A 24,239-nucleotide genomic window follows, 5' to 3' on the forward strand; every position below is an offset into this window, starting at 1 on the left:
CTAGGTATCTTAGTAACTGCGTGTGTTTTCCCTGCCCCGTCCATCCATCAAAGAGTTACATATAGTATGTTCAAAAAGAAAAAAAAAAATGTTTCTGTGCCTAGAAAAATAAAAAATAGTTTGAAAAATCTCTGGATTAGACTATCTCTAAAGTGCTTACAGGTTCATGAAGTAGAGCTCTATAAATAAAGGAATGTGTAGTCTGCCCTCAATTCTTGGCTGTACTTAAGCATAGTGAATTTAAGGAATGCAGTTCTGTAGATTCCATCTTTAAGTAAATAAAAAAATCTTACATAAGTAAAAGTCTATGAAGAAGACCTACATGGTACAATATAAAACTCAAAGGATTGAAGATTTGTGTAAATTGACATAAGGCACAGTTGCTTAATTGTGGAGTGCAGATGTGTGTGAAAGTGACTTGAAATGGGCCGGTGTAAGGTATCATTTCCTCCCCTGTGGACACCTAGTGGTGAAATGTAACCTTTCAGTGGGAAGGGGGACTACAGCTAAGGAATGACAGCAGTTTCCTCTCTAGGTAACCAAACATCTTTACATTAATTTGTAGTCTTGTTAAATTAAGCAGATATGGACCATTAAATGCTTTACCTTATAATGATTTCCAACTTTATGCACATAGAGAACTTTTTTTCTCATTCTTTCAACTCTAGAAAAATTTATTTTTCTTTTTTTAGAATCCTTGTTCTAGGGAGTACTCACTAGAGCTGGAGTAGGTCTTCCCATAACATGAAAGAATAATTAGAGTGAGATTGAGCCATGCCATTGGACCACCTGGGGAGGAGGTAAGTGCTTAATGCTTCCTGTGCTGCCTGTCTTGACTCAGTAGACATCCTTGTAGAATAGCTAGACAGATGCTAATCTTTTAGTTCAATTCCGTAAATATTTATCGCGTATTAGTTTTCTGTCTAGCAGAGTGCTGGGGTAAGTGCTGAACATTCTTTTTAGATGTAGTGCAGGCATTAAATTTATGGTCTTTTTTTAGGGGAAAAAAGATATAGGAATATTTAACAAATAGATAATAGTATAAAAGGAGAAGTAGCTGTTTATAGGACTGAGGCAGAAATGAACAAATTGAGCCTGAAACACTTTGCTATATCAGTAAGAAAGGAAAGGAACGAAGACTACTGGGGGTCTTTTTTTTTTTTTTTTTTAAAGTACTTTTAATACCCTGATAGACTTTTGGTTTTTTACTGAGGTATAATTGACGTATAACATCATATTAGTTTCAGCTATACAACATGATTCGATATTTGTATATATTGTGAAGTGATCACAATAAGTCTAGTTAACGTCTATCACCATTTATAGTTAAATAATTTTTTTCTTGTGGTGAGAACTTTTAAGATTTACTCTCTTAGCACCTTGCAAATATGCAATACAGTATAATTAACTACAGTCACCATATTATACATTACATCCCCAAGACTGATTTATTTTATAACTGGAAGTCTATCTTTTTGACCCTCTTCACCCATTTCACTCAGCCCCCTATCACTCCCACCCCACCCCCAACCCCACCTCTGGCAACCACCTATCTGCTCTCTGTATACATGAGCTTGTTTTTTTTAAGACTCCATATATAAGTGAGATCATACGGTATTTGTCTTTCTCTGTCTGACTTATTTCACTTAGCATAATGCCCTCAAATTCCATCCATCTCATCACAAGCAGCACGAATTCATTTTTTTTAATGGCTGAATAGTATTCCATTGTATATATACACCACGTCTTCTTTATCCATTCATTCATCAATGGATACTTAGGTTGTTTCCATATCTTGGCTACTGTAAATAATGCTGCAGTGAACATGGAGGTGCATATATCTTTTCAAATTTCTGTTTTTGTTTTCTTTGGATAAATACCCAGAAGTAGAATTTCTGGATCCTGTGGTAGTTCTATTTTTAATTTTTTGAGGAACCTTCATACTCTTTTCCATAGTAGCTGCACCAGTTTACATTTCCAGTCATAGTAAACAAGTGTTCCCTTTTCTCCACATCTATGCCAACACTTGTTATTTCTTGTCTTTTTGATACTAGCCATTCTACAGGTGTGGGGTGATACCTCACTGTGGTTTTGATTTACATTTCCCTGATGATTAGTGATGCTTAGCACCTCTTCATGTACCTTTTGGCCATCTGTGTCTTTGGAAAAATGTCTATTCATGTCTTCTGCCCATTTTTTGATTATTTTTTTGCTATTGGGTTGTATGAGTTCTTTATATATTTTGGGAACTAACTCCTTACCAGATATATGATTTGCAAATATTTTCTCCCATTCAGTAGGTTGCCTTTTCATTTTGTTAATGGTTTCCTTTGCTGTACAGAAGCTTTTTAGTTTGGTGTACCCCCTCCCCTTGTTTATTTTTGGTGGTGGTTTTGATTTTGGTGTCAAATTCCAAAAATCCAAGACTGATGTCAAGGAGCTTACTGTCTATGTTATCTTATATACGTTCTATGGTTTCAGGTCTTACGTTCGTGTCTTTAATCCATTTTGAGTTAATTTTTGTGTATGGTGTAAGATAGTGGTCCATTTTCATTCATTTGCATGTGGTTGTCCAGTTTTCCCAACACCATTTATGGAAGATACTGTCCTTTACTAATGTGGTCTTGTCAAAACTAAGCCAGGGGGCTTCCCTGGTGGCGCGGTGGTTGAGAGTCTGCCTGCCGATGCAGGGGACACGGGTCGTGCCCCGGTCCGGGAGGATCCCACGTGCTGCGGAGCGGCTGGGCCCGTGAGCCATGGCCGCTGAGCCTGCGCATCCGGAGCCTGTGCTTCGCAACGGGAGAGGCCACAGCAGTGAGAGGCCCGCGTACCGCAAAAAAAAAAAAAAAAAAAAAAAACTAAGCCAGAAGGAAAAGCCTACCAAGGCCAAAGTTAGAAGAATTTGAGCCTTAATAAGAATAATTGCAGTGAATTGAAGCACATTAAATAAGTTAAAATCCGTGCGTTCACAAAGACACCCAAGAAATCTCACTGGTCTCACCTTTGATTAATACTACAGATCTAACTCATTCTAAAAACCAGTAAATAAAGAAGCCTTTCCCATATGAACTCTACCTCAGGGTAACTAGTTACTTGTTATGAGGGGAAGTTTCTCACTAGAGAGGTATTTCATATAAAAAAATGAAGAAAAGATAGAAGTAGAATAGTATACCTTTAATGAAATTAGAGATCTAGGGGTAGGTAATGATCATCAGTGGCTGCTAACATCACAAAAGAGCCAACCAGAATTATATACCCTCTGATGAACTAATCTTGTCAAAAAGCTTAACTTGAATCAGATCAAGTGGGGATGGAAGAACATGTTAAATGACATCGTAAGAATGCAATCAGTGAAATGTAGAATGTAGATTACAGGACTATAGGACAAGTGGCACAGTTTCTTCAACAAATAAATTGCAAAGCAGAGGAAAAAGAGGCAAGGAAATCTATAGTTTAAAAGAGACTTAAGGGACATATCAACCAATATAGGGTGTGGCCGTTATTGGCTCCTGACTCTTTAACAGTTGAAAAAGTTATGAGACTTCCCTGGCAGTCCAGTGGTTAAGACTATGCGCTCCCAGTGCAGGGGGCCCGGGTTCAACCCCTAGTCAGGGAACTAAGATCCTGCATGCCACGTGGCGTGGTCAAAAAAAAGTTTTTGAAAATATTGGGAAAATTTGAACATTCAAGTTTTTGCCATTAAGGAGTTGTTAATTTTTTTCGATATGATCATGATATTGTTATATTTTATAGAATAACCTTTTTAGAGGTACAATGTTAGAGTAAAATTATGATTTCTGGAATTTGCTTCAAAATAATCCAAAGGAAGATGGGAGAAAATATTAAAAGCTATAATAAGTTCCTGAATTGAACATTAAAAAATTGAAAAATAGAGTGTAAGAATTTGAGTGAAACAGCCAGTGTGGGCTGAATGGGGAAGGCTTCAGAGAAGAGGGTAGACCAAGGATACCTAAGATATGGAAAGGCATGACTGGGGAGATGGCTAAAGGCAAGGGGGGTACATGGACCAAGGCGTATGGCTTGAATTTAAGTAGTTAGACTAGTAAGGTAGATTGGTTTCCCATTTAGGAAATCTGTGGTTCTTAACCTTTTGGTCACAGATTCCTTCAAGAAATCAGTAAAAGCAATGGACCGTTTCCCCAGAAAAATTAATATTTGCAGTCTTGCATTTTACAATCAGTGGTTTATAGACCCCCTGAAGTCACTCACGTGGACTCCCCACTTACCAACCATTGCCCCAAATCTCTACGCTCTGGGTTAGGGGCTCCAAGAACCGGTTTAAGAGCTTACGGTTTAGGTGGGACATTTCCTGTTTCCTGTGGCCTCACTCAGCATTGAAAGTTTTAATTATTAAAGGTTGGTTCAGCTGCAGTATTCTCTTTAGTGTGAAGATAGATTTACATTTCCTGACTTACCGCAGCAAAAATGGGATTGATGGTGCATTGTAATTAGGTTTAACAATATGAAATTGGTGATACTCAACCGTTTTTGACCTACTAAAATGGCTGTTTCAATGGTTCTTTCTGTAATTGCTACATTACCTCCTTCACAGGTTGAATAATGTATGTTGCCTTATAGCTCCTTTATCTAGGGCTTTCACTCATTTAATTGTTCTTCTGATACCAGAGGAAGGAAAGGTGGAGACATAGCCCTAACATAGCAGCCTTAGGACTGGAGAATGGAGTCACAGTGGTATCTGAAATAGTGAAGGGTCTTTGCTTTGAAGCAGTTTATTTTCAAAGTTTGAGTTGTCTCTTTACTCCCGATCTTCTCATGTACCATCTGTAAGAACTTGCTTTTCTCTTTACTGCTCCTTCTTGCTATAGAATCCCTAGTATAAACGTTATACTTAAAATTAAGCCACCGCCAGAGATTACTTATTAAAGGTATCTTAAGAATGAAGTGTGGAGCAAAGCGCAGAATTGATATTTTATTCTCCCTGGTAATTGATGCATTGATTAAGACACAAGACTTACATAGTATCCCTACCAATAATGTGTACATGACGCTGAGCACACGGAAATCACCAGGTGAATCTGAACAAAGGCCTCTTCTGTAAAACAAATGGCCTGTACCCTTCAAAACTATCAACATCATGAAAAGACAAAAAGGCAAAGGAACTATTCTTAGGAAAAGGAGATAGAACTAAATGCCATGTGCAATCTTTGATTTGACCTTAGATGAAAAAGTTGAGACAATCAGGGAAATTTTTATATGGACTATATATATGGTGGTAGTATATCAGTGCTAAATTTCCTGATTATAATATTTGCGGGGGGCTTCCCTGGTGGCGCAGTGGTTGAGAGTCCACCTGCTGATGCAGGGGACACGGGTTCGTGCCCCGGTCCGGGAAGATCCCACATGCCGCGGAGGGCTGGGCCCGTGGGCCACGGCCGCTGAGCCTGCGCGTCCGGAGCCTGTGTTCCGCAAGGGGAGAGGCCACAGCAGTGAAAGGCCCGCGTACTGAAAAAAAAAAAAAAAAAAAAACCAAAAAAAAAAAAAAAAATATTTGCGGGGAGAATGTTAAGAGTGCTGAAAAATTTAGGCTGAAGTGTCATAATGTTCAGAAAATATATATAGAGTGAACACACAAGTGTGAAAGAGTGCAAATGTGGCAAAATGCAAATTGAATCTAGGTGAATGGTGTTTTGTGTGTTCATTATACCGTTCTTTTAATTTTCTAAGAACAGGTTTGAAATAAAAAGTTGAGAAAAAACTCCAGTTGGATAAATTTTTTCAAGAGAGTCAGCAACAGAATTGGACTTTTACACCTATGAAGTATAAAAGAGGGTTGCGCATTTATTCTGGTCATTCGTATTCCCCCTTTGCTGGCCCAGGAATACCTCAGGCCACATTTTTAGTCCTCTAAACATTACTATTAATTTCTCCTTAAATTCTTTTCCTAATTAAGACTTATCTTTTACCAGTTAAGTTCTAATTTCTGGGTTTGGTTTGTTGCCCCTAGAACTCTTGACAGAGTATAATTTATACATAAACTTAAAAATTAAGGCCTTTCTCTCTCAAATGGAGAAACCAAACCACCCAAGAGTTTTGGACGTGGGAGAGACTGATTTGACAGAAGATTTGAGTGCTTAAGTGCCAAGCATTGTTCTAATGTTGGAAAATAGCAGTGAACAGAAGTTTCTGGCTTCTTGAAACTTAAAATGGTGGGTCTTAGTCCGTTCAAGCTGCCATAACAAAATAACACAGGCTGGGTAGGTTATAAACAAAATTTATCTTGCAGTTTTGAAGGCTGGAAAGTCTGAGATTGGGGTGCCAGCATGGTCAGGTGAGGGCCCTCTTCCAGGTTATAAATTTAAATGTGTCCTCATATGGTGGAAGGGGATCAGGGATTTCTAGAGCCCCTTTTAGTGATCTACCACCTCCCAAAGGCCCCACCTCCTAATACCATCACTGTAGGAGTTAGGATTTCAACATAGGGATTTGGGGGACCTAAAAATTCAGACCATAGCAATGGGGGGAAAGATAAATTAGGTGGTAGTAACTGCTGTGGAGAAAGAGTAGGGGAAGGATAGGAAATGACAGGGACTTGAAGAAGGCAGCATGTTTTATGACATTTCAAAACCTTATGACTAAATTAGAAAAAAAAAACCCTTATGACTTATGAAAAAAGTGAGGGATGAGTCAGGTAGAAATCTGTGGGAGACTGTCCAAGCAAGGTCAAAGTATAGTAGGAGGGCAGGGGAAAAGAAAGGTATTCAGGGGTCAGATCACATATGTTGTACTATTGTGTAGCAAGGGTGGAGTTTTAAGTTGGGGAAGACAACTGGAATAATCCCAGGAAGTTTTCCTTTTGGGACCTATCAAGCACTTGCACCACAAAAGGAAGACTGTATCTGAATTTATAAATTTTTGTTCAAGGCTGCTTGTGCTGATTATTAGTTTTATTAGAAGGTAACCGAACTACTACTACATATACCACTCATGGCACAGCTTGAGACAGTATCTGTGGGTACCTGCCCAAGCAGCTCTTCTCCCCACCTCTCTGATAGAACCCATTTTGTTCAGGGTATGCTTGGCTCCTCTCACTGATCTCAAAGATGAAATCTTGAATAATATAAACCAGTAGTTCTGAATTGGGGTACTTTGGAAATGCTTGAGAGGCTTAGTTATCACAATGATTGGTAAACACTAGACGCATTTAGTGAGCAAGGGCCAACCAGAGATGCTAATTATCTTCCCCAGCATGCCACAAAACAATCCTTCATAAAGAATTACTGCACACCCCACAAGGTTCCCACCAAGTGGTCGTGTGGCTGAAAATTTGAGCCTATTATTTCTCATATGAAACCTCAAGAAGCTTTTAAAAGGGTGTTAATAAACAATTTTCCAGAAATATAATTATCACATAAACAATCTCAATTTTTAAGAAATAAACTTAAGAAATAATTATTAAAACTAAAGTGAGTTCTAAGATGCAGTCACCTTCCTGGTTCTGAAGTTGTTAGCATGTGATATTTAGAACTACATTAGAGAAATTAGGACAAGGCAACTCACTGAGGATGAAAAAGCAAAACTATAGAAAGAATCTGGGTTCCTGTTACTGAGCCACTGAAATCACCTTAGGACTTAATACTAGACGTGTTTCATTACTGTAAGCCAATTCTGGTTGGACTTATTTAGAGCAGAAAGCAGCCTGGAAATAGGAGGCCTGATTTTCATGTTAGAGATCTAAAGACTATTTCAACATTCCAAACCTTAGATGGGGCTAGGGAGAGAAAAAAAATAAAAGCCTCCTCTGAACCAGACTTGTCTTTGGTGATAATGCTTATTATACCAGCCTTCCCAAGTTTTCAATTTGTTAGAAATTCAAATGCCAGTGTTAGAAAATCCTGTATCGAGGTCAGGGAATTGGGAAATGTGATTCATGTCATATTTCTGAAGCTAAATCTCAGGGCCTCACCCCTCACAGACAAGAGATCAAAATGCTTTTCCTATTTATTTTTTAAAAAATCCAGAATGGATCAAAAAGAACAGTCATCAGAGATACAGATGCCACTGACACAGGCCAAAGGGTAGCTAGGAAAGTATGCCTTCAGAAAGTTTGGGAGACTTGTGTTTTAGAAGCTGGACCTCACATAAATAGCTAGCTTAGTTTTCCATTGATTCAGCTTCCTCTGCCCTACCTCCCAACATGGCACAGCTAGCTGGCTTGCCTTGCAAGGCCTCAGTTGAAGAACTCCATATACACACAGGCTGGTACAGCAGTACTTAGGTAACTAGAAGGATCTCATCCCCCTATGGTCTCATTCCAGACCTGTCTTCAGTGTGTGAGATGGCTTCACCCCTTTGAAAATACAGCTACTTCAGCACAAAACAACGTTATAACTTTTCCCCCCATCTTACATGCAGCTGAAAAAGAATGACAGGCTAGGGACAGAATACTGTGAACTTTGTACTGTTGGGAATTATCACTTGTTAAATGATCATTAGCTAATGGTCACTAAATTTACATATTCAGGAAATTATATATAGAGTACTGCAAAAACACAGTAGAAGATTGAAGTTTTGCCCATTTCAGCTCAGGAAATCCCTTCACTCCCAAGCATCATAATATGTTGTCCTTTCGACTCCAAAGTTTACTGCTGTTACTGTTTCTCTTCCTTTTGATCTTCCTTTTGCTCCCCAGTGCCAGAACTTCCAGAGCCTTCCCGCTCAGATGCCATCTGTAAGAAAACATTTGAGAATCACTTGTTTAATGTTAAGGGTGACAGTTTGCTCTCTGATGAACTAAAAACGAAAAAGCCATATCCTGCCTGTTCCACTCTCCCAGTTTTAGTGATTTCTTCCCTTTGACCTCACCCTCCCTCCCTCCCACCCACCCAACGTAGTCAAGAAGGCAGGAAGAAGGATATTTCCAATTCCAATACTCCCAGTTCCATAAATGGCTATGTAGGAGCCATCAGTGACAGTAATCAAGAGCAGTTACATCAAGTTAGGAGCAAAATATTCATTGAGTAAAACAGCCTTGTACCTTTTTGTATGCCATTTCGAAGAGCTTCAATGATGCTTGCTGAAGGGAAGATGCTGCCTGCCTTATGTTTTCTCCTGTTTCACTGTCTTTTCGAGCGAGGAGCTCCCTCATTTTGGAAATCTCTTCTTTTAGCTTGTGGCACTTAAAAACAAAACAACACCAGACCCTCACTTTTTCTGGTTCTTATCCCATAACACACAGCAGAAAAATTCCTATCAAGACCCACACAGAAAAAATGACCTTCACTGACATTGGTGACGATGCCTCCCAACTTCTTGAGCTATTTTAAAAGAGGGTTTACCTCATCAGCAGGCAATTGGTCCTTGAATTCTTCCATCTTGGTTTCTGTGTCATGAATGATTCCTTCAGCCATATTAACTGCTTCAACTCGTTCCTAAGAGAAATTAAAAATGTAGTATGAATGAAGACTTCCCAATCAACTAGTTGGCTGAATGTCCTCATTAAGAAGACAACATGAAAACTGCTACACACAGTTAACAGAGTATAAACAGTTAAGAGGGAGAAATCACTGTGGTCTGAGATGTCTGTAAGAGGTTTTAGCTGGATGCTGTAACATGAAAATTTTTGATATGGGAAGACTGAGAATAAATAAGAAAGGCATTTCACATAGAAGTTATGAGCAAAGTAATCACCTTCTTTCGCCGGTCTTCCTCAGCATACTTCTCTGCATTTTTAACCATATTTTCAATATCATCTTTGCTTAACCCACCGGAAGACTGGATCACAACTATAGTGAAAAGAAGGCACCTCATTATTTCCCAGGAAAACTATATGCTTCTTCCTCTACTGTATTAAGAAAAAGAATCCTCCTCTTCAAAGTAGCTGTCTTGATGTGCATTATGAAGAAGGGGAATATCCTATTGTTCTACAATAAGCAGAGGGAAACCAAGGGTCTAAAATATACAGAGAACAACTAACTGTCCTACCTACCAAAACTTCAGCAATCCAGAGGCTCAGTGCTTGCCTTTTTTGGGGGAATAAACACCATACCTTTTAATGTGACACTGATACCTGAGGAGAAAGAGGGCAAAGAGGACTCATCATCCTCCCCTGAGGCTAAGGGAAAAGATAATGCCCAATCTAGAGGGTCTAGTTCCCAACAGAGAGAAGTCCCTCACCTCACTCTTACAGTCTTAATAAATAAGAGTACTTACTCTGCTGCTCGCGTCCTGTACCCTTATCTTTGGCAGAAACATGTACAATCCCATTGGCATCAATGTCAAATGTAACTTCAATCTGAGGGACTCCACGAGGGGCTGGGGGAATCCCAATCTAGAATAAATAAATACCAGAGTAAGCTCCTCTCACAAAGGGGTCCAGTGCTCTATTTCCAAAACCTATACGGTCTTCTGGGGAAGAAATTACTTGGTTTCTGGGAGGAACAAGTGAAACTTTCACTTAAATGTACAAAAACATGAGTTTGTCAGTGAGGGTGGTAATTTTATTGCTGCTTGAAATAAACAGGACTCATACTAGTGAAGGCTGGCTATAGCAAGTAACCACAGTGGCTTTATGTACCTAAGGATACACAATGCGTGAAGAGTAAACTTTTCCATCATTCATCCCAACAAGCAATAAGCGATGCTGACTAGAAGCCAGTAACAAGGGACTTCCCTGGCGGTCCAGTGGTTAAGACTCTGCACTTCCATTGCAGAGGGCACAGGTTCAATACCTGGTCAGGGAACTAAGATCCCACATGCCACAGAGCATGGCCAAAAAAAAAAGACGACGATGACAAAGTAGCAGCAGTATCAAATGTCTTTAAAAGTAGTAAAATAGTAATCAGGAATTTCTTCTAATAAGCACTGTTTATGAACATTTCCCTGGCTTTTACAAGCTTCTTTATTTAGTTCCTAAGGCACAAGAAGCAGGGCTTTCAGGTAAAAACTGAAGCCATGGTTATCCAGTTGCAGAATTCATTTGAATACTATGCTAAGATAACACAGACTACGTCTGTCAGCAGTTTATGGTAACATTAGGGGTTAGAATAGTGTAACTTCACCATAAAAAAATGAACATAACATTCATGATTCCCAATACCTACCAAAGTAAACTGTCCAAGAAGTTTGTTGTCTCCAGCCATCTCTCTTTCACCCTGACACACTTTAATCTCCACTTGAGTCTGTCCATCAGCAGCTGTAGAAAACACCTAGGGAGAAAAAGGAAACTTGCTGGGTTGGCAGCCTGATTTTTTTTTTTTCCCAGCCTATTCCCCCTTACAAAGTGCAACAAACCAAAGGAAGAAATTCACCTCCCAACACTGGAAGAATCCTAATGTACACTATGTTCAGAACAAAGGCTTATGTCTTTACAGAGAGCAGGAGTAGGATTAGCACAGCAAAAGGGCATACAATAGCTATTGTTTTCAGCTAAGCAAAGGCATTGTACAAAGATGCAGCATTAGCACAGAAGGCCTCAAGAGAAGGAGCTATAAAAAGCGAGATGTTGAAACATGCTCATCCAAAGAAATGGGTCAGAGAGAGGACATTTATTTTATGCTCATAGTCACAGGAAATCACCACACACTTCAGAATGATGTGTTGGCAATACGTCACTTCAAACATAGCAATAGCCATAGTTCTTTCAGAAAAACACCAAACCTGAGAAAGGAAATAATTCTTAATCTAAGACCAAGCCATTGTCCAAATAACCCTGGCTTGATATCTCAGAACCCCTATCGTTCTCCAGGAAGACAAGCAAACTCCCTTAGTCTCAGCCACGCCATTCTTTTTACTGCCTTTGAGAACAGAAGAGTATAGGAATTCAGTCTCAAATAATGAGGCTCCTTCTGGCAATTATTATCCTGAGAAGGAGAGACTACTGATGACTTCCCTAAAATTATCACCACTGGCTGACAGAAAGAGAACTTTTCTAGGAACAAAAGAGAACAAAGGACAAGATTCTTACCACCCCTCCATATTCAACTAGTATGGACTGCAAAACAAAAAGGAAAGTTTTCTAGGAAAAGCTCACAGAAGTGGCTACAATCACATCCTCACAGAACCTAGTATCTCTGTGACAAAGTAGGGTGGGGTGGCTTTTACCTGGCTCTTCTTGGTTGGAATAGTGGTGTTCCTGTTAATAAGCTTGGTGAAGACACCTCCCAGAGTCTCAATACCCAGAGACAGGGGAGTGACATCCAAGAGTAGCACATCTGTGACATCACCAGCCAACACACCTCCCTGAATGGCAGCTCCAATGGCCACAGCCTCATCAGGATTGACAGCTTTACTTGGGGCTCGGCCAAAGAGATCCTGCACAGTCTGCTGAACCTGAGCACCAAGAAAAAAGAACTTTGTCACTCACTACTCAGGGCAGTTGCCTGAGAAGAGGAGAGTAGCACGTGTGTCCTGAGACCCCACCAGGTCTCAGGACAGGGTGCTTCAGATCCAAGAACGTTTACTCAAATTATTTTGTAGTTGAGTTCTTGTTAATGAGTTAAGTATATTATTTGGTTACACATATACTTTACTCTTGAGTATCTCATTCATAGCCCTTTTAAATTTGGGAACAATTTGCCTAAATTTTTTTATCTGGTTTCAAGCAACACATCAAATTAGAAATACAAGGTACAAGGCAAGGGGACTTAGTTTGTATAGTCCAAGTCCTCTTCTACATATCAACTAAAAATCAGCTTAACAGAAGCAGTAGTAATTCAATACTGGTGCAAGTATGAGGCATGTTTTCCCCTCCTGCTTATTTTACTAATGCTAGGAAAAAGTTCTATTTGAGTAACATCTGGGATAATTTGTTAACATAAAAATATCTGCCTGGTTCAAAGCCTCTCCTTTTCACTTCAGATTTATTGTATGCATCATTTTCCTAAGCACAAGTACTCCAAAGGAAAAATTATGAAAATCAAGGCCCAAGATAGTTCTGTTCAAGCTATAAAGCAAGAATTACACCATCAACAGGTTCTGTGCTCAGTTATTAGTTTTCCACACACCTGTCTTTTCAGAATGATGTGTTGATAAAATGCATCATTGCACAAATCTCTGTTGAAGAGATGCCTTTAGAAACCCCAAACACTATACTGCAAAACACATGTCCAAAATTGCCCATAGAGGCTAGTTAATACCAGGATGTTAAGCTGTCTCTGACCGCAAACTTTGTTTCATTCCTAAAAATTCTATAAAACTGAAGTTCAGGATCCTCCTTGCTACTACCCCAAAGACATTCCCCCCTTTCCTAATCCTTTTTTTAAAATACACTTTAAGAACTCTTTAGCAAGGGCACAAATTCATCCGTCTTTCAGGTCAGCGTGGTAGAAAGGCCACATATTCATGTCCCTACACAACATAAGCCATATGTTATGTCCTAATAAATCATTATGTGTTGGCCCTCTCTGCGCTCTATGTCAAGAATTCCATGGGTCCTTACCTTGGGCATCCTAGTCATGCCACCAACCAGAATCACTTCTCCTATGTCACTTTTGCTGACTTCTGCATCTTGCATGGCTTTTTGGCATGGAGCTATGGTCCTTTTGATTAGATCAGTAACAATCCCCTCAAACTGAGCCCGGGTCAGCTTCATATTCAAATGCTTGGGTCCAGAGGCATCCATTGTAAGGTATGGCAAATTGATGTCAGTCTGCAAAGGAAGCAGGGAGACCAGTAGTGAAGTCTCTTTATTACTTCAATTAAAGACTATACCCTAGGAAAGGAAGACTCTGAAAGCCACAGTGAGGGTCAGACACTTTAAATGAATGGCCACCAAAGACAGTGACTCTTTAAGATTCAACCTCTTATCTTCCCAGAAGTAAACACTATAAATCTGTTATTAACAATGGAGAAAGGAATAGAGAAGCAGGAAAAATCCCCATTCAGGTGAAGAACAGTCTGTCCTGCTATTAAAAATATATTAAGGGGCTTCCCTGGTGGCGCAGTGGTTGAGAGTCTGCCTGCCAATGCAGGGGACACGGGTTCGTGCCCCGGTCTGGGAAGATCCCACATGCTGCGGAGCGGCTAGGCCCGTGAGCCATGGCCGCTGGGCCTGCGCATCTGGAGCCTGTGCTCTGCAACGGCAGAGGCCACAGCAGTGAGAGGCCCGCATACCACCAAAAAATATATATATATATCTATATATATATATATTAAAAATCACACTACTGTTTTCTTTTACCAAGTTTTAAAAAATTTCCTTGCACATTAAGAAAAATGTGAAAGGTATGCTCTGAACCAAATAATCTGCCACTAAACCGGGGCTTTGCAAGTTTCAGGAAGATGGTTAAGAAAGCTACAACAAAAATGCTAAAGAGAAGTACAAGGGCTGACTACTGCTATCACATCCCCAGAGAGTAGCTAACACTGCTACAGTCACACCATGTAACATACAGTATTTAATAAGCCTAAAATCCTGATAAGGCATGGATTAAGAATATTTAGACTAACAAAACTCATTACTAAACATGCAGAAACAGATGTCTCGGGGTGAACCCCCAGGAAAAGAGTTTGTGCATGCTGCCCCTCAAACTTCACAAAGCAAGGCCAACAGGGAATAAAGACTGAAGGGAGCAAATCCTTAACCAGCTTTCTTCAGGTAGAGTACCCTGGACAGATAAGTGCTTTACAGGGAAAATCAACACATCTTTTGTAAATGATACTGGATATAGTTTCAAGAACACCAATAACAATTTTCTCTTTCTTTGCAAAATGTTAACAAACCGCATCAGTAAATAAAATTATCTATAGTAATGCAATCCAACAGAACTTTCTGTGGCAATGGGAATGTTCTCTATCTCTGCTTTTCGATCCAGCAGCCACTAGTCACATGTGGCTGAATACTTGAAATACAGCTAGTGGAACTGAGAAATGGAATTCTTAAAAATTGTATTTAATTTTAAATAGCCACATGTAGTTACTGTATTAGTGCAGTTCTATATGCTATAATGACCAGGTGAAAAACTCCAGGGTTCTCCACCCTCGAAAGCCAGTTCCACCATGAAGTTCTGTCCCTCTTCTCTCTCAATTCCAACCATGTATCTCTCACTACCACACTCTGGTCCAAGTCCTTCCTCTCTCACCACCTGGTGTGCTGCAATAGCCTCCCAACATTTTCCCACACCCACTCAGGCTGCCACAAAGAGCACTCCACCTCAGAGTGCTTTCACCAAATCTGACCATGTTACTGGCCCACCTTAAAAATTTTCAGTTGTCTGTTGTCATTATCTCAGGAAAGATACCAAATCCCCAATCTATAAAGCCTCTAGCCTTATCTTCTATGCTCCTCCTGCCAGTCTAGTCTGTACTTCAGCCACACTGACCCTTACTCAGGTCTTTACCCGAGAACCTCATACTTGCCTGACCCTTTATCTCTTCCTGATTAACTCACCTTACAGAAGCTCTCCTAATTATGTCAAACACCTGTCAGGTTCCTTTATTATAAATCTAACTTTGCCTTTTTAAAAAAACAAAATACATGCATACATTTAGAATACCACTTACTATTTACTACACATTGTCCTAAGCATGTTATATGTATTAATTTACTAATCCTCTCAACTCTAAGGGGGAATGGAACACTAATTATCCTCATTTTATAGAAAACAGAAATGTTAAGTAATTCATTCAAAGTCACACAGCTAATAAGTAATGACATAAGGACTTCATCTCCACCAGTCTGCTTGCAGAGTAACTCTTTTTTTTAAAAATTTATTTATTTTTTTGGCTGCTTTGGGTCTTCTCTGGGTGCAGCGAGCGGGGTCTACTCTTCATTGCGGTGTGCGGGCTTCTCATTGCGGTGGCTTCTCTTGTGGAGCACAGGCTCTAGGTGCATGGGCTTCAGTAGCTGTAGCACGCGGGCTCTAGAGCGCAGACTCAGTAGTTGTGGCGCACGGGCTTAGTTGCTTTGCGGCATGTGGGATCTTCCTGGACCGGGGCTCGAACTCGCGTCCCCTGCATTGGCAGGCAGATTCTTAACCACTGTGCCACCAGGGAAGCCCCAGAGTAACTCTTAACCTCTACATTACTTCTGATGTTTACTAATATAATGTTCTCGGGCTTCCCTGGTGGCACAGTGGTTGACAGTCCACCTGCCGAAGCACGGGACACGGGTTCGTGCCCCGGTCCGGGAAGATCCCACATGCCGTGGAGCAGCTGGGCCCGTGAGCCATGGCCGCTGGGCCTGCGCATCCGGAGCCTGTGCTCTGCAACGGGAGAGGCCACAACAGTGAGAGGCCTGCGTACCGCAAAAAAAAAAAAAAATAGTGTTCTCATTAGTGTCCACCTCCCCAAACCACATTATAAACTCAAGGGTAATAAATGCTTCTATAAATTTAACCTACAGACTTACAATCACACATGCACAAACATTAATGTACAAGGGTGGTCAATACACCTTGCTATAATAGCAAAATGGTGGAAAACAATCCAAATATCTATTAATAGGATAGAGCCACAGTAAAACTAACCAACGTCCCGTTTCATACAGTGACAACCCCTGGGAAGAATTATAAGCTATCCTCTGGTACTGCCACATATTTCAGCCCCAACCATCGTGCTGCAAATTCTCACAGCAGGACAAGGGAATACCATCAACTTCATGGATGACCCTGTACAGCTTTGTCACTCCTTATAGCTGCTATCAAAAAGAAAAAAAAAAAAAAAGAAAAAAAAAATCCAGATGTGACTGAAGGTCACCCACTTTACCAACACAATGACAGATGCTATAAATACCTCTTCCCTTCCCAGAGTGCTAAAGTTGCTCCAGTTCTGAAAGATGAAGCCTCCCTTTGCCTTAACCACTAAGAACAGAATAACAGTATGTTAGGTCCGTGTCAGGGATATAGCAAGATGGCAGGAGATCTAATTCCAGGTGGCAGCAGGAAAGCAAATCATAACCTCTGATTTGGGTGCTTCAGCTCACCCATAAAAAACATAATGCTCCTTTGCTAATGGAAAGACTTTTTATCACCAACCAGAAAGCTGTTAAAAGAAATCTGACTGACATTATGTCTATTAGAATATGCTATTCGAGTAAACTCAGGCTGAAAAGATCCATCAAGACTGGTGGAATTTGTCCACGTCTCACCTGCACAGATGAAGAGAGTTCACACTTGGCCTTCTCAGCGGCTTCCCGAACCCTTTGAAGCGCCATGTTGTCTTTGGTCAAATCAACCCCTGTCTACAAAGTGAAGACACACAATATATTAATGTTAAGAAAATAAATGCTACTTAAATTGCAGTGGTAAGGTGTAACAAAACAAAATAGAGCCATACCGTTATAAACAAGCAGAAATTACTTATTGCCTTTAAAAATCTATAGGAAAAAAGAAGACCTACTTTGAAAAAGAAATATGTGTCTGGAGTTAGAGAATGAACTGTTCTCAGTTCTTTCCAGCTGTAGAATTCTAGCTCAAAAAAGGAGTTCCCATAATTCCTTTTCCAAAGTTTGCTTTACACCACTTCCCTTTTATATAAGATCTACTTTAATACCTGTTTTTGCTAACCAAATGAAATCTAAAAAGGATTTTCACTTTTACAAAAAAGGCAAAAAGGACAAATAATGTTCAGCGTTTGCTTTGCAGCGAGCCATTACAGAGGCAGTGTGCACCCCAAGCTCCTTCCCCAGTAACTACACTTATTTGAGCACCAAACCACCACCATAGCTTTGAACTGTCTGTGAGCATACAACCATTTACGTTGTGCATCCGTTAGCAAAATGTGTAGCTTCACGACATTTCAGCTTATCAAAAATTTCGCAGGCTCAATTTTCAGATAGTGAGGGAAACCTGCACAGTCATCCCTTGGTATCTGTGAGGAATTGGTTCCAGCAACCCCTGTCAAATGCGGATACCCCAAATCCAAAGATATTCAAAGTCTCTTATATAAAATGCCATAGTACTATTGTACACCAGGTGCTATAGCCTTTTTTTTTTTTTTTTTTTTGCGGTACGCGGGCCTCTCACTGTTGTGGCCTCTCACAGGCTCCAGACACGCAGGCTCAGTGGCCACGGCTCACGTGCCCACCCGCTCCGCGGCATGTGGGATCCTCCCGGACCGGGGCACGAACCCATGTCCCCCGCATCGGCAGGCAGACTCTCAACCACTGTGCCACCAGGGAAGCCTGCTATAGCCTTTTGTTGTTTGTTTCCAATTTGAAGCTACGATAACCAGAATAGTTCAGAGCACCCATGGAACTACAATGCAATTTCAGTGGCCTATTCAACACTCTCTTAAGGGAAAAAAAAATCGTAAAACAAAGCAAATAGCAGTCCGAACAAAGAAATTCTCAGTATTCCAATGTGTACGTATTAACCACACTGGTAACTAACCTCTCTTTTGAACTCCTTCACAATGTGACGCAGCAAGGCCTGGTCAAAGTCTTCACCACCTAAAAAAGTGTCTCCATTGGTGGATTTCACCTCAAATACTCCTTTCTGGATTTCCAGTATGGAAATATCAAAAGTTCCACCACCTAAATCATATACGGCAATGCTAGAAAGGAAAAAGGCCGTCAGGAACAAAACTCATCACAGCATATGGATTTCAGTAACCAAACCAACATAAATTTGGCTATTTCCCCCCCAGGTATAATTATGAAAGTTGATGACTGCATAAGTGATGTATGTCTTAACAGGTGGCCCTAATAGCAACATGTAAAACATACATACAGTTAAAATGAAATGTTAAAAAGCAAAAACCACTCTTTTGGATGAATACTTGCCAACAGGCATACCAAGGGGAAAAAATGACCACAGCCAGTACTTTAAAAAGAAAACGTAATCAAGGGACAATCTTGAAATGAATGAAAAACACAGACCATAAAAGCCTTGGGAAAAGGTCAAGGCAGTACATTTCCAGTCTAAGTATAAGGCTCAATCACCATGAAATCAAGATGATGATTTAGGGTAAGTTTCAAGGTTCCATGCACTTAAGTCTCACGAATCTAGGTGGAATTCACTGCACAAACTTACATTTTGTCTTCTGATTTGTCTAGACCATAGGCCAGAGCAGCCGCTGTGGGTTCATTGATCACCCGAAGCACATTTAGTCCAGATATCTGGCCAGCATCCTTAGTGGCCTATAAAAAAAGAAAAAAGCATTTTCCACCGTGTCCCAGGTACCATTAATTTCCTGAATAAAAATGCTAATTGGGGGGCTTCCCTGGTGGCAGCAGTGGTTAAGAATCCTGTTGCCAATGCAGGGGACAAGGGTTCGAGCCCTGGTCCAGGAAGATTCCACATGCCGCAGAGCAACTAAGCCCGTGCTCCACAACAAGAGAAGCCACAGCAATGAGAAGCCCACATACCGCAATTAAGCGTAGCCCCCGGTCGCTGCAAATAGAGGAAGCCCATGTGCAGCAACCAAGACCCAATGCAGCCAAAAATAAATAGATAAAAACAAATTATTAAAAATGATAATTAAACTCACCTGTCTCTGAGAGTCATTGAAATACGCTGGGACGGTGATCACAGCATTTTTTGCTGTATGCCCCAAGTAATTTTCTGGAAAAGCAATCAATGAAAATCATTCATGAGACCCTATCAGATGAAACAGGCTACAATTACTAATGTAGCCTAACAACCTGTGTCACTCTCTTGAGGTCACAAACAGCACCCAATAGTTTTTAACATATGACCTAACATGAAGAGACCTTGTAGGAAAACACTCCAATTTAAAAAACCCAAGATCTCACCTTTAACATGTTAGTGAAGGCTCACCAGCTACAATGACCTAGTTTTAGATTTAAAAGAGCCACTAGTTTCTTAAATGGGAAGTTTTATCTAACAGATACAAAAACTTAATGTGTAGTCTTTTGATTTCCCTTCTGGAAAAAAGAAACAAGCAAGCCACCATTAGGAAAACTTGGAAGAGAAATTCAATTTGTAGGGAAAGAGTAATAAAGTTTTGCCATTCCTAGGTATTCTGTATAAAAGCCACTGCAGACTCATCCAAAGGACACTGAAGTATGGAAGCCAGTGATCTCAGAGGAATCATGCTGTTCTCTAAATTTTCCCAGATATGAACTAAGCTATCTCACCTGCAGTCTCTTTCATCTTCATCAACACAAATGCTCCAATCTGACTTGGGGAATAGAGTTTTCCATGAGCTTCAACCCAGGCATCGCCATTAGAGGCACGGACAATTTTAAAAGGAACATTTTTACTGAAAGACACAAAAATTGTACTGAAGAAACATGCCAGCCCAACCTACCATGAGGTTACCATACACCATGAAAGCCCATCTTCCACCCCAAGAGATCCATGGTCAACAAATGAGAACTTCAGGAATTTGTTTAATGAAAACCTTTAGAAAGCACCCATTAACATGTAAAAACATCTTGATGAATTGAAACATGAACATTCTTCTCACCAAAAATGTATGCAGCTGCTTTGGAAAGCGGTAACATATAGGTATATATGATCTAGCAATTCCATTACTAGATGTCTACCCAAGAGAAATGAAAATACATGTCCACACAAAAACCTATACACAGGGCTTCCCTGGTGGCGCAGTGGTTGAGAGTCCGCCTGCCAATGCAGGGGACACGGGTTCATGCCCTGGTCTGGGAAGATCCCAAATGCCGTGGAGCGGCTGGGCCCGTGAGCTATGGCCGCTGAGCCTGCGCGTCTGGAGCCTGTGCTCCGCAATGGGAGAGGCCACAACAGTGAGAGGCCCGCGTACTGCAAAAAAACAAACAAAAAAACAAAAAAAAACCCTATACACAAAGCATTATTCATATTAGCCAAAAAGTGGAAAGAACCCAAATGCCCATTAACAGATAAACAAAATGCAGTATGTATGCATACAATGGGATATTATTTGGCCATAAAAAGGAATGAAATACCGATACACGCCACAACAAGGATGAACCTTGAAAACATTTGATCAGTATCAAGATGGCGCCTATGCCATTATCTACCTTATGTGTTTAACGCCAATTTATGTGGTCCAGAAATGACTAGCCAGATGTTCATGTATCATGTCACACATAGCAAAGACCTAATCTGTGAAGGCAAAATTGAATTTTTTGAAGGATACCCTTTTGGCAGGAGCAGGGCCTGTCCCAAGAGATCCTGCTGGTAAGATTCATCTATTTAGCCTTTGCATATAAATACATTTTTGCTATTACTCACATGTCTTTTTGAACTTCTGGGTCATCATATCGCCGGCCAATGAGACGCTTGGTAGCATAGAACGTGTTGTTTGGGTTGGTGACAGCCTGTCGCTTGGCCGGCATGCCAACAAGTCGCTCACCATCTGCTGTAAAGGCTACAACTGAAGGGGTGGTTCTGGCACCTTCAACATTCTCTAGCACCTAAAACTCCCAAGATAGGACAGAGAATGAGGTTCCAGTCACCACTACTGTCTTTGTACCAATCATTTAAGACACAAAACAAATATTAAAGAACAGTACTAATGGGCATACTTTTCTGCTCTGTGAATGCTGATATAGTAAGCAACTACTATTGCAGATTCAAACAACCTACAACTAAGAACATCCAAGAAACAGGAATAAATATAAATCACATCTTTCATACTCAATGTTTGGACAACGTAATCTTTCCTTCCATACGGAGAGTTAAATCTACTTCTGATTTTTTGGTGATGCCTACAAGTTTCAGGCATTAAAAAAAACTGCCAACAAGGAATTCAAAAATCCAGGTGCTCCAAATATTCTTGAAGAGAACCAGGTGGGAATAAAGATTTCACAAACAAAGGAGCAACAGCCTCTACTTCCTCCAGAAGGAAGTAAAAAACATGCCTTACTTAGGATGCAGCCTATGCATTATTTGGAGCTCCACTTGCTTCTAGACTGTTCCTGCACCTTTAGCCTTTGTTTAACTAACTTACAAAAAAGCAGAACGTTAATTACAGAAGTAATCAACAGCACAAGTCATCCCAATGGGTCCTAATGGTAACTTAGTAGTCTTACATCTATACTAGAACACACTTAAATCCTGGGAAGTCAAATCCATTCATTTATTACCAGCATACAATTAAGCACAAAGATTCACTTCACAAGAGTCTTAAGAGTTTAAAAGCAGCTTTGAAAATGTCCCTTATCTAAGCCAAAGGACGCAGAATTCTGAATTGTGTACTGGTTACCACTACATGATCCAGAGCTTCCAATCATGCTCACCTTTGCTTGTTTACCTTCCATAACTGCCACACAGGAGTTGGTAGTACCCAAATCAATACCAACAACTGCTCCCTTGATTGCTTCTGATCTGTAAGACATTTAAAACAATGCTATGATTAATTATCTTAACAGTGATCTCCAAAATGGTTGTAGAAAAACATAAGAAAACAATATTTGTTACTGTGGCAAAATGCATACTCTATAAATAAAGTTAGCTGTGTCTTTTTTTCTGAGTGAAGTAATTAATCACAAATTTAGAGACCATTGCTCTGGGGCTTAACATTTGTTATCTTAACGCTAAAGGAAATGAAATTATACTTACGCATAGTCCCGCCTTGAAACAATTCTAAAAGCTTCATGACTAAAGCCATTCCAGCCATCCTTAAAAACAAACAAAAAAAGGATCAGCCATGAACTACACATGAAAACTTGCGCTTGTTTTAATTATTCTTCTGAAGAATACATCAAAGGTTGAGACTTTCATTCTGTTCACTGAGTGGTTACCATGTATAAAATATACTGAAATAAAATATTTCATATCTAAGAGACATTATGGTACTGAAACAAACAAGCCTAATAAAGTACAAATTTTCCCAATGAAATCAGAGAAATAAATTGATATAAAATTATATTGAATTACATTACCAAAGGGTCTCTCAACCTTGGCACTATTGATTTTGAACAAAATCTTTGTTGGGAGCTGGGCCGTTCTATGCACTGCAGAATGTTTAGCATCAACTTGGGCCTTTACAACTAGAACCTAGTAGTAGCATGGCTACCCAGGTTGTGACAACCAAAATTATTTCCAGACTGTGCCAAATATCCCGTGGAGAAGCAAAAATACATTAAAATACTACTCAATTTCATCATCAGGAGCAGTGTCTACCTAAGACCCACATATGTTACGTGTTGCGGTACAGATTTAACTTAATCAGAGACATTTCCCCTGACCTTGACAAGCTGCTGCTTTAAGGGAACTAGAATTGGTAATTTTGTGAAGTCAGTTTACGAGGGAAAAAAAAAAAATGTCAGGAGTGGCTTCCCATCAGTGTCAAAGACCTTTATTACAATCTCATCTCAGGCTACTTCCAAGTCTTCTTTTACCCAACCTGAGAGCAAAGAAACACAATTCCTGTTTCCCCAAAAGGTATGTTTTTAGTCTTACACGATAATGAACAACTATTCCATGGCCTTTTCCTGATTTGCTCATTTTTTCTGAAATAACGGAGAACAAAATTCTGGGGCGCTAACTAGTCAAATGTTTGTAAGCAAGAAAATCAGAGCTTGATTTTTAATTTACTGCTCAGATGCTCTTCCTTCCTTCGTTGTATCATAGCAACGGGGTCCTCGCACACTCTGCATTTCACGGCGAACAATCGTCCTTCTACTCAAGACCAAAACTGTAATCGTCTCAAAAGGACTAATCAAGACCACTGCCCGCTACTCGATGAGATAAAACTCTAGGCTCCCAAGGAGTGTGACTCAGCAGGGTCTGAAACAGGAACGCAAAACCCTGAATGAGGCCTTGAACCGGCAGCAATGAATACTGAACGTCCATTATTTTCCGTCTCTCCCCGAGGATTCTGACCCCGAAGGCCGCGGCCTGCCGCACTGAGTCCCAAGGCCGTGAGCCCCTCGGGGAAGGCCCAGCAGTCCCTTACCTGGTGGCGGGCGGCTGGGGGGCCCCGGGAGGCTGCGGCGCCGACAAGACGAGCTACTGCGGCTCGGCTGGCGCTTATCATGGCTGCTAAATGGTGGAAATACGAGACAGCAAACACGCGCTCCGGCCACCGAGAATTGCGCGGCGCGGCGATGCTAGCGCTTCTGGAAACCTCCAACTACGTGAGGTGGGGGGCGGGGTTTCATCGCTGCGGCCTGGAAGCCCGCTCTTCCGCTGAGGCGCCGCCCGCGCCGCCTGATAAGATAATACCTGAACGCTGCTTCCGGAGTCAGGGCCTATGGCTAATACGCTTCGGGGCATGATGGCAGGTTAAAGCGTGTCCTCCCGTGCCAGCTGCGGCAGGTCTGGGCTCCGTGACAGACCAGGAGGCTAAAAGCGGTATAAGGCAGAACCGTGGACAACCCCGGTCCTCGGAGGCAGAAAAGACTCAAGGTCACA

General features: G+C 40.7%; 2 protein-coding genes and 1 non-coding gene across 3 annotated transcripts in view; 1 reads left to right on the forward strand and 2 right to left on the reverse strand.

Moving 5' to 3' along the window:
• Nucleotides 1-24,239, forward strand: part of CTNNA1 (catenin alpha 1) — a 345,218-nt gene that overhangs the window by 3,318 nt on the left and 317,661 nt on the right. Inside the window, exon 2 of the mRNA XM_060296266.2 lies at nucleotides 693-800. The gene's annotated coding sequence lies outside the window, so the exon portion shown is untranslated. The remainder of the gene's footprint in view (nucleotides 1-692; nucleotides 801-24,239) is intronic.
• Nucleotides 4,939-23,975, reverse strand: HSPA9 (heat shock protein family A (Hsp70) member 9). The gene is made up of 17 exons (XM_030869483.2): nucleotides 23,782-23,975; nucleotides 22,443-22,501; nucleotides 22,121-22,208; nucleotides 21,114-21,295; nucleotides 20,018-20,142; nucleotides 19,408-19,481; nucleotides 18,951-19,057; nucleotides 18,309-18,471; nucleotides 17,066-17,158; nucleotides 13,418-13,627; nucleotides 12,082-12,309; nucleotides 11,082-11,186; nucleotides 10,192-10,309; nucleotides 9,670-9,764; nucleotides 9,318-9,410; nucleotides 9,017-9,157; nucleotides 4,939-8,708 (listed from the first exon to the last, which is right to left on the reverse strand). The coding sequence occupies exons 1-17, from the start codon at nucleotides 23,860-23,862 to the stop codon at nucleotides 8,631-8,633; spliced, it is 2,040 nt and encodes a 679-aa protein (XP_030725343.1). The 5' UTR covers nucleotides 23,863-23,975; the 3' UTR covers nucleotides 4,939-8,630.
• Nucleotides 12,956-13,026, reverse strand: LOC115860309 (small nucleolar RNA SNORD63). Its single transcript, XR_004042414.1, has one exon. It is a non-coding gene; the product is annotated as a small nucleolar RNA SNORD63 (small nucleolar RNA).

This window comes from Globicephala melas, chromosome 3 (assembly GCF_963455315.2).
Source record: "Globicephala melas chromosome 3, mGloMel1.2, whole genome shotgun sequence".
Classification (NCBI taxonomy): domain Eukaryota; kingdom Metazoa; phylum Chordata; class Mammalia; order Artiodactyla; family Delphinidae; genus Globicephala; species Globicephala melas.

Coding starts and splice junctions, on each gene's coding strand:
- HSPA9 (XM_030869483.2), bottom strand. CDS start 23,862: ATGATAAGCGCCAGCCGAGCCGCAGTAGCTCGTCTTGTCGGCGCCGCA. Junction 12,310..13,417: donor GCATGACTAGGATGCCCAAG/GTAAGGACCCAT, acceptor CTTGGTGCTCAG/GTTCAGCAGACTGTGCAGGA. Junction 8,709..9,016: donor TCGAAATGGCATACAAAAAG/GTACAAGGCTGT, acceptor GTTTTCTTACAG/ATGGCATCTGAGCGGGAAGG.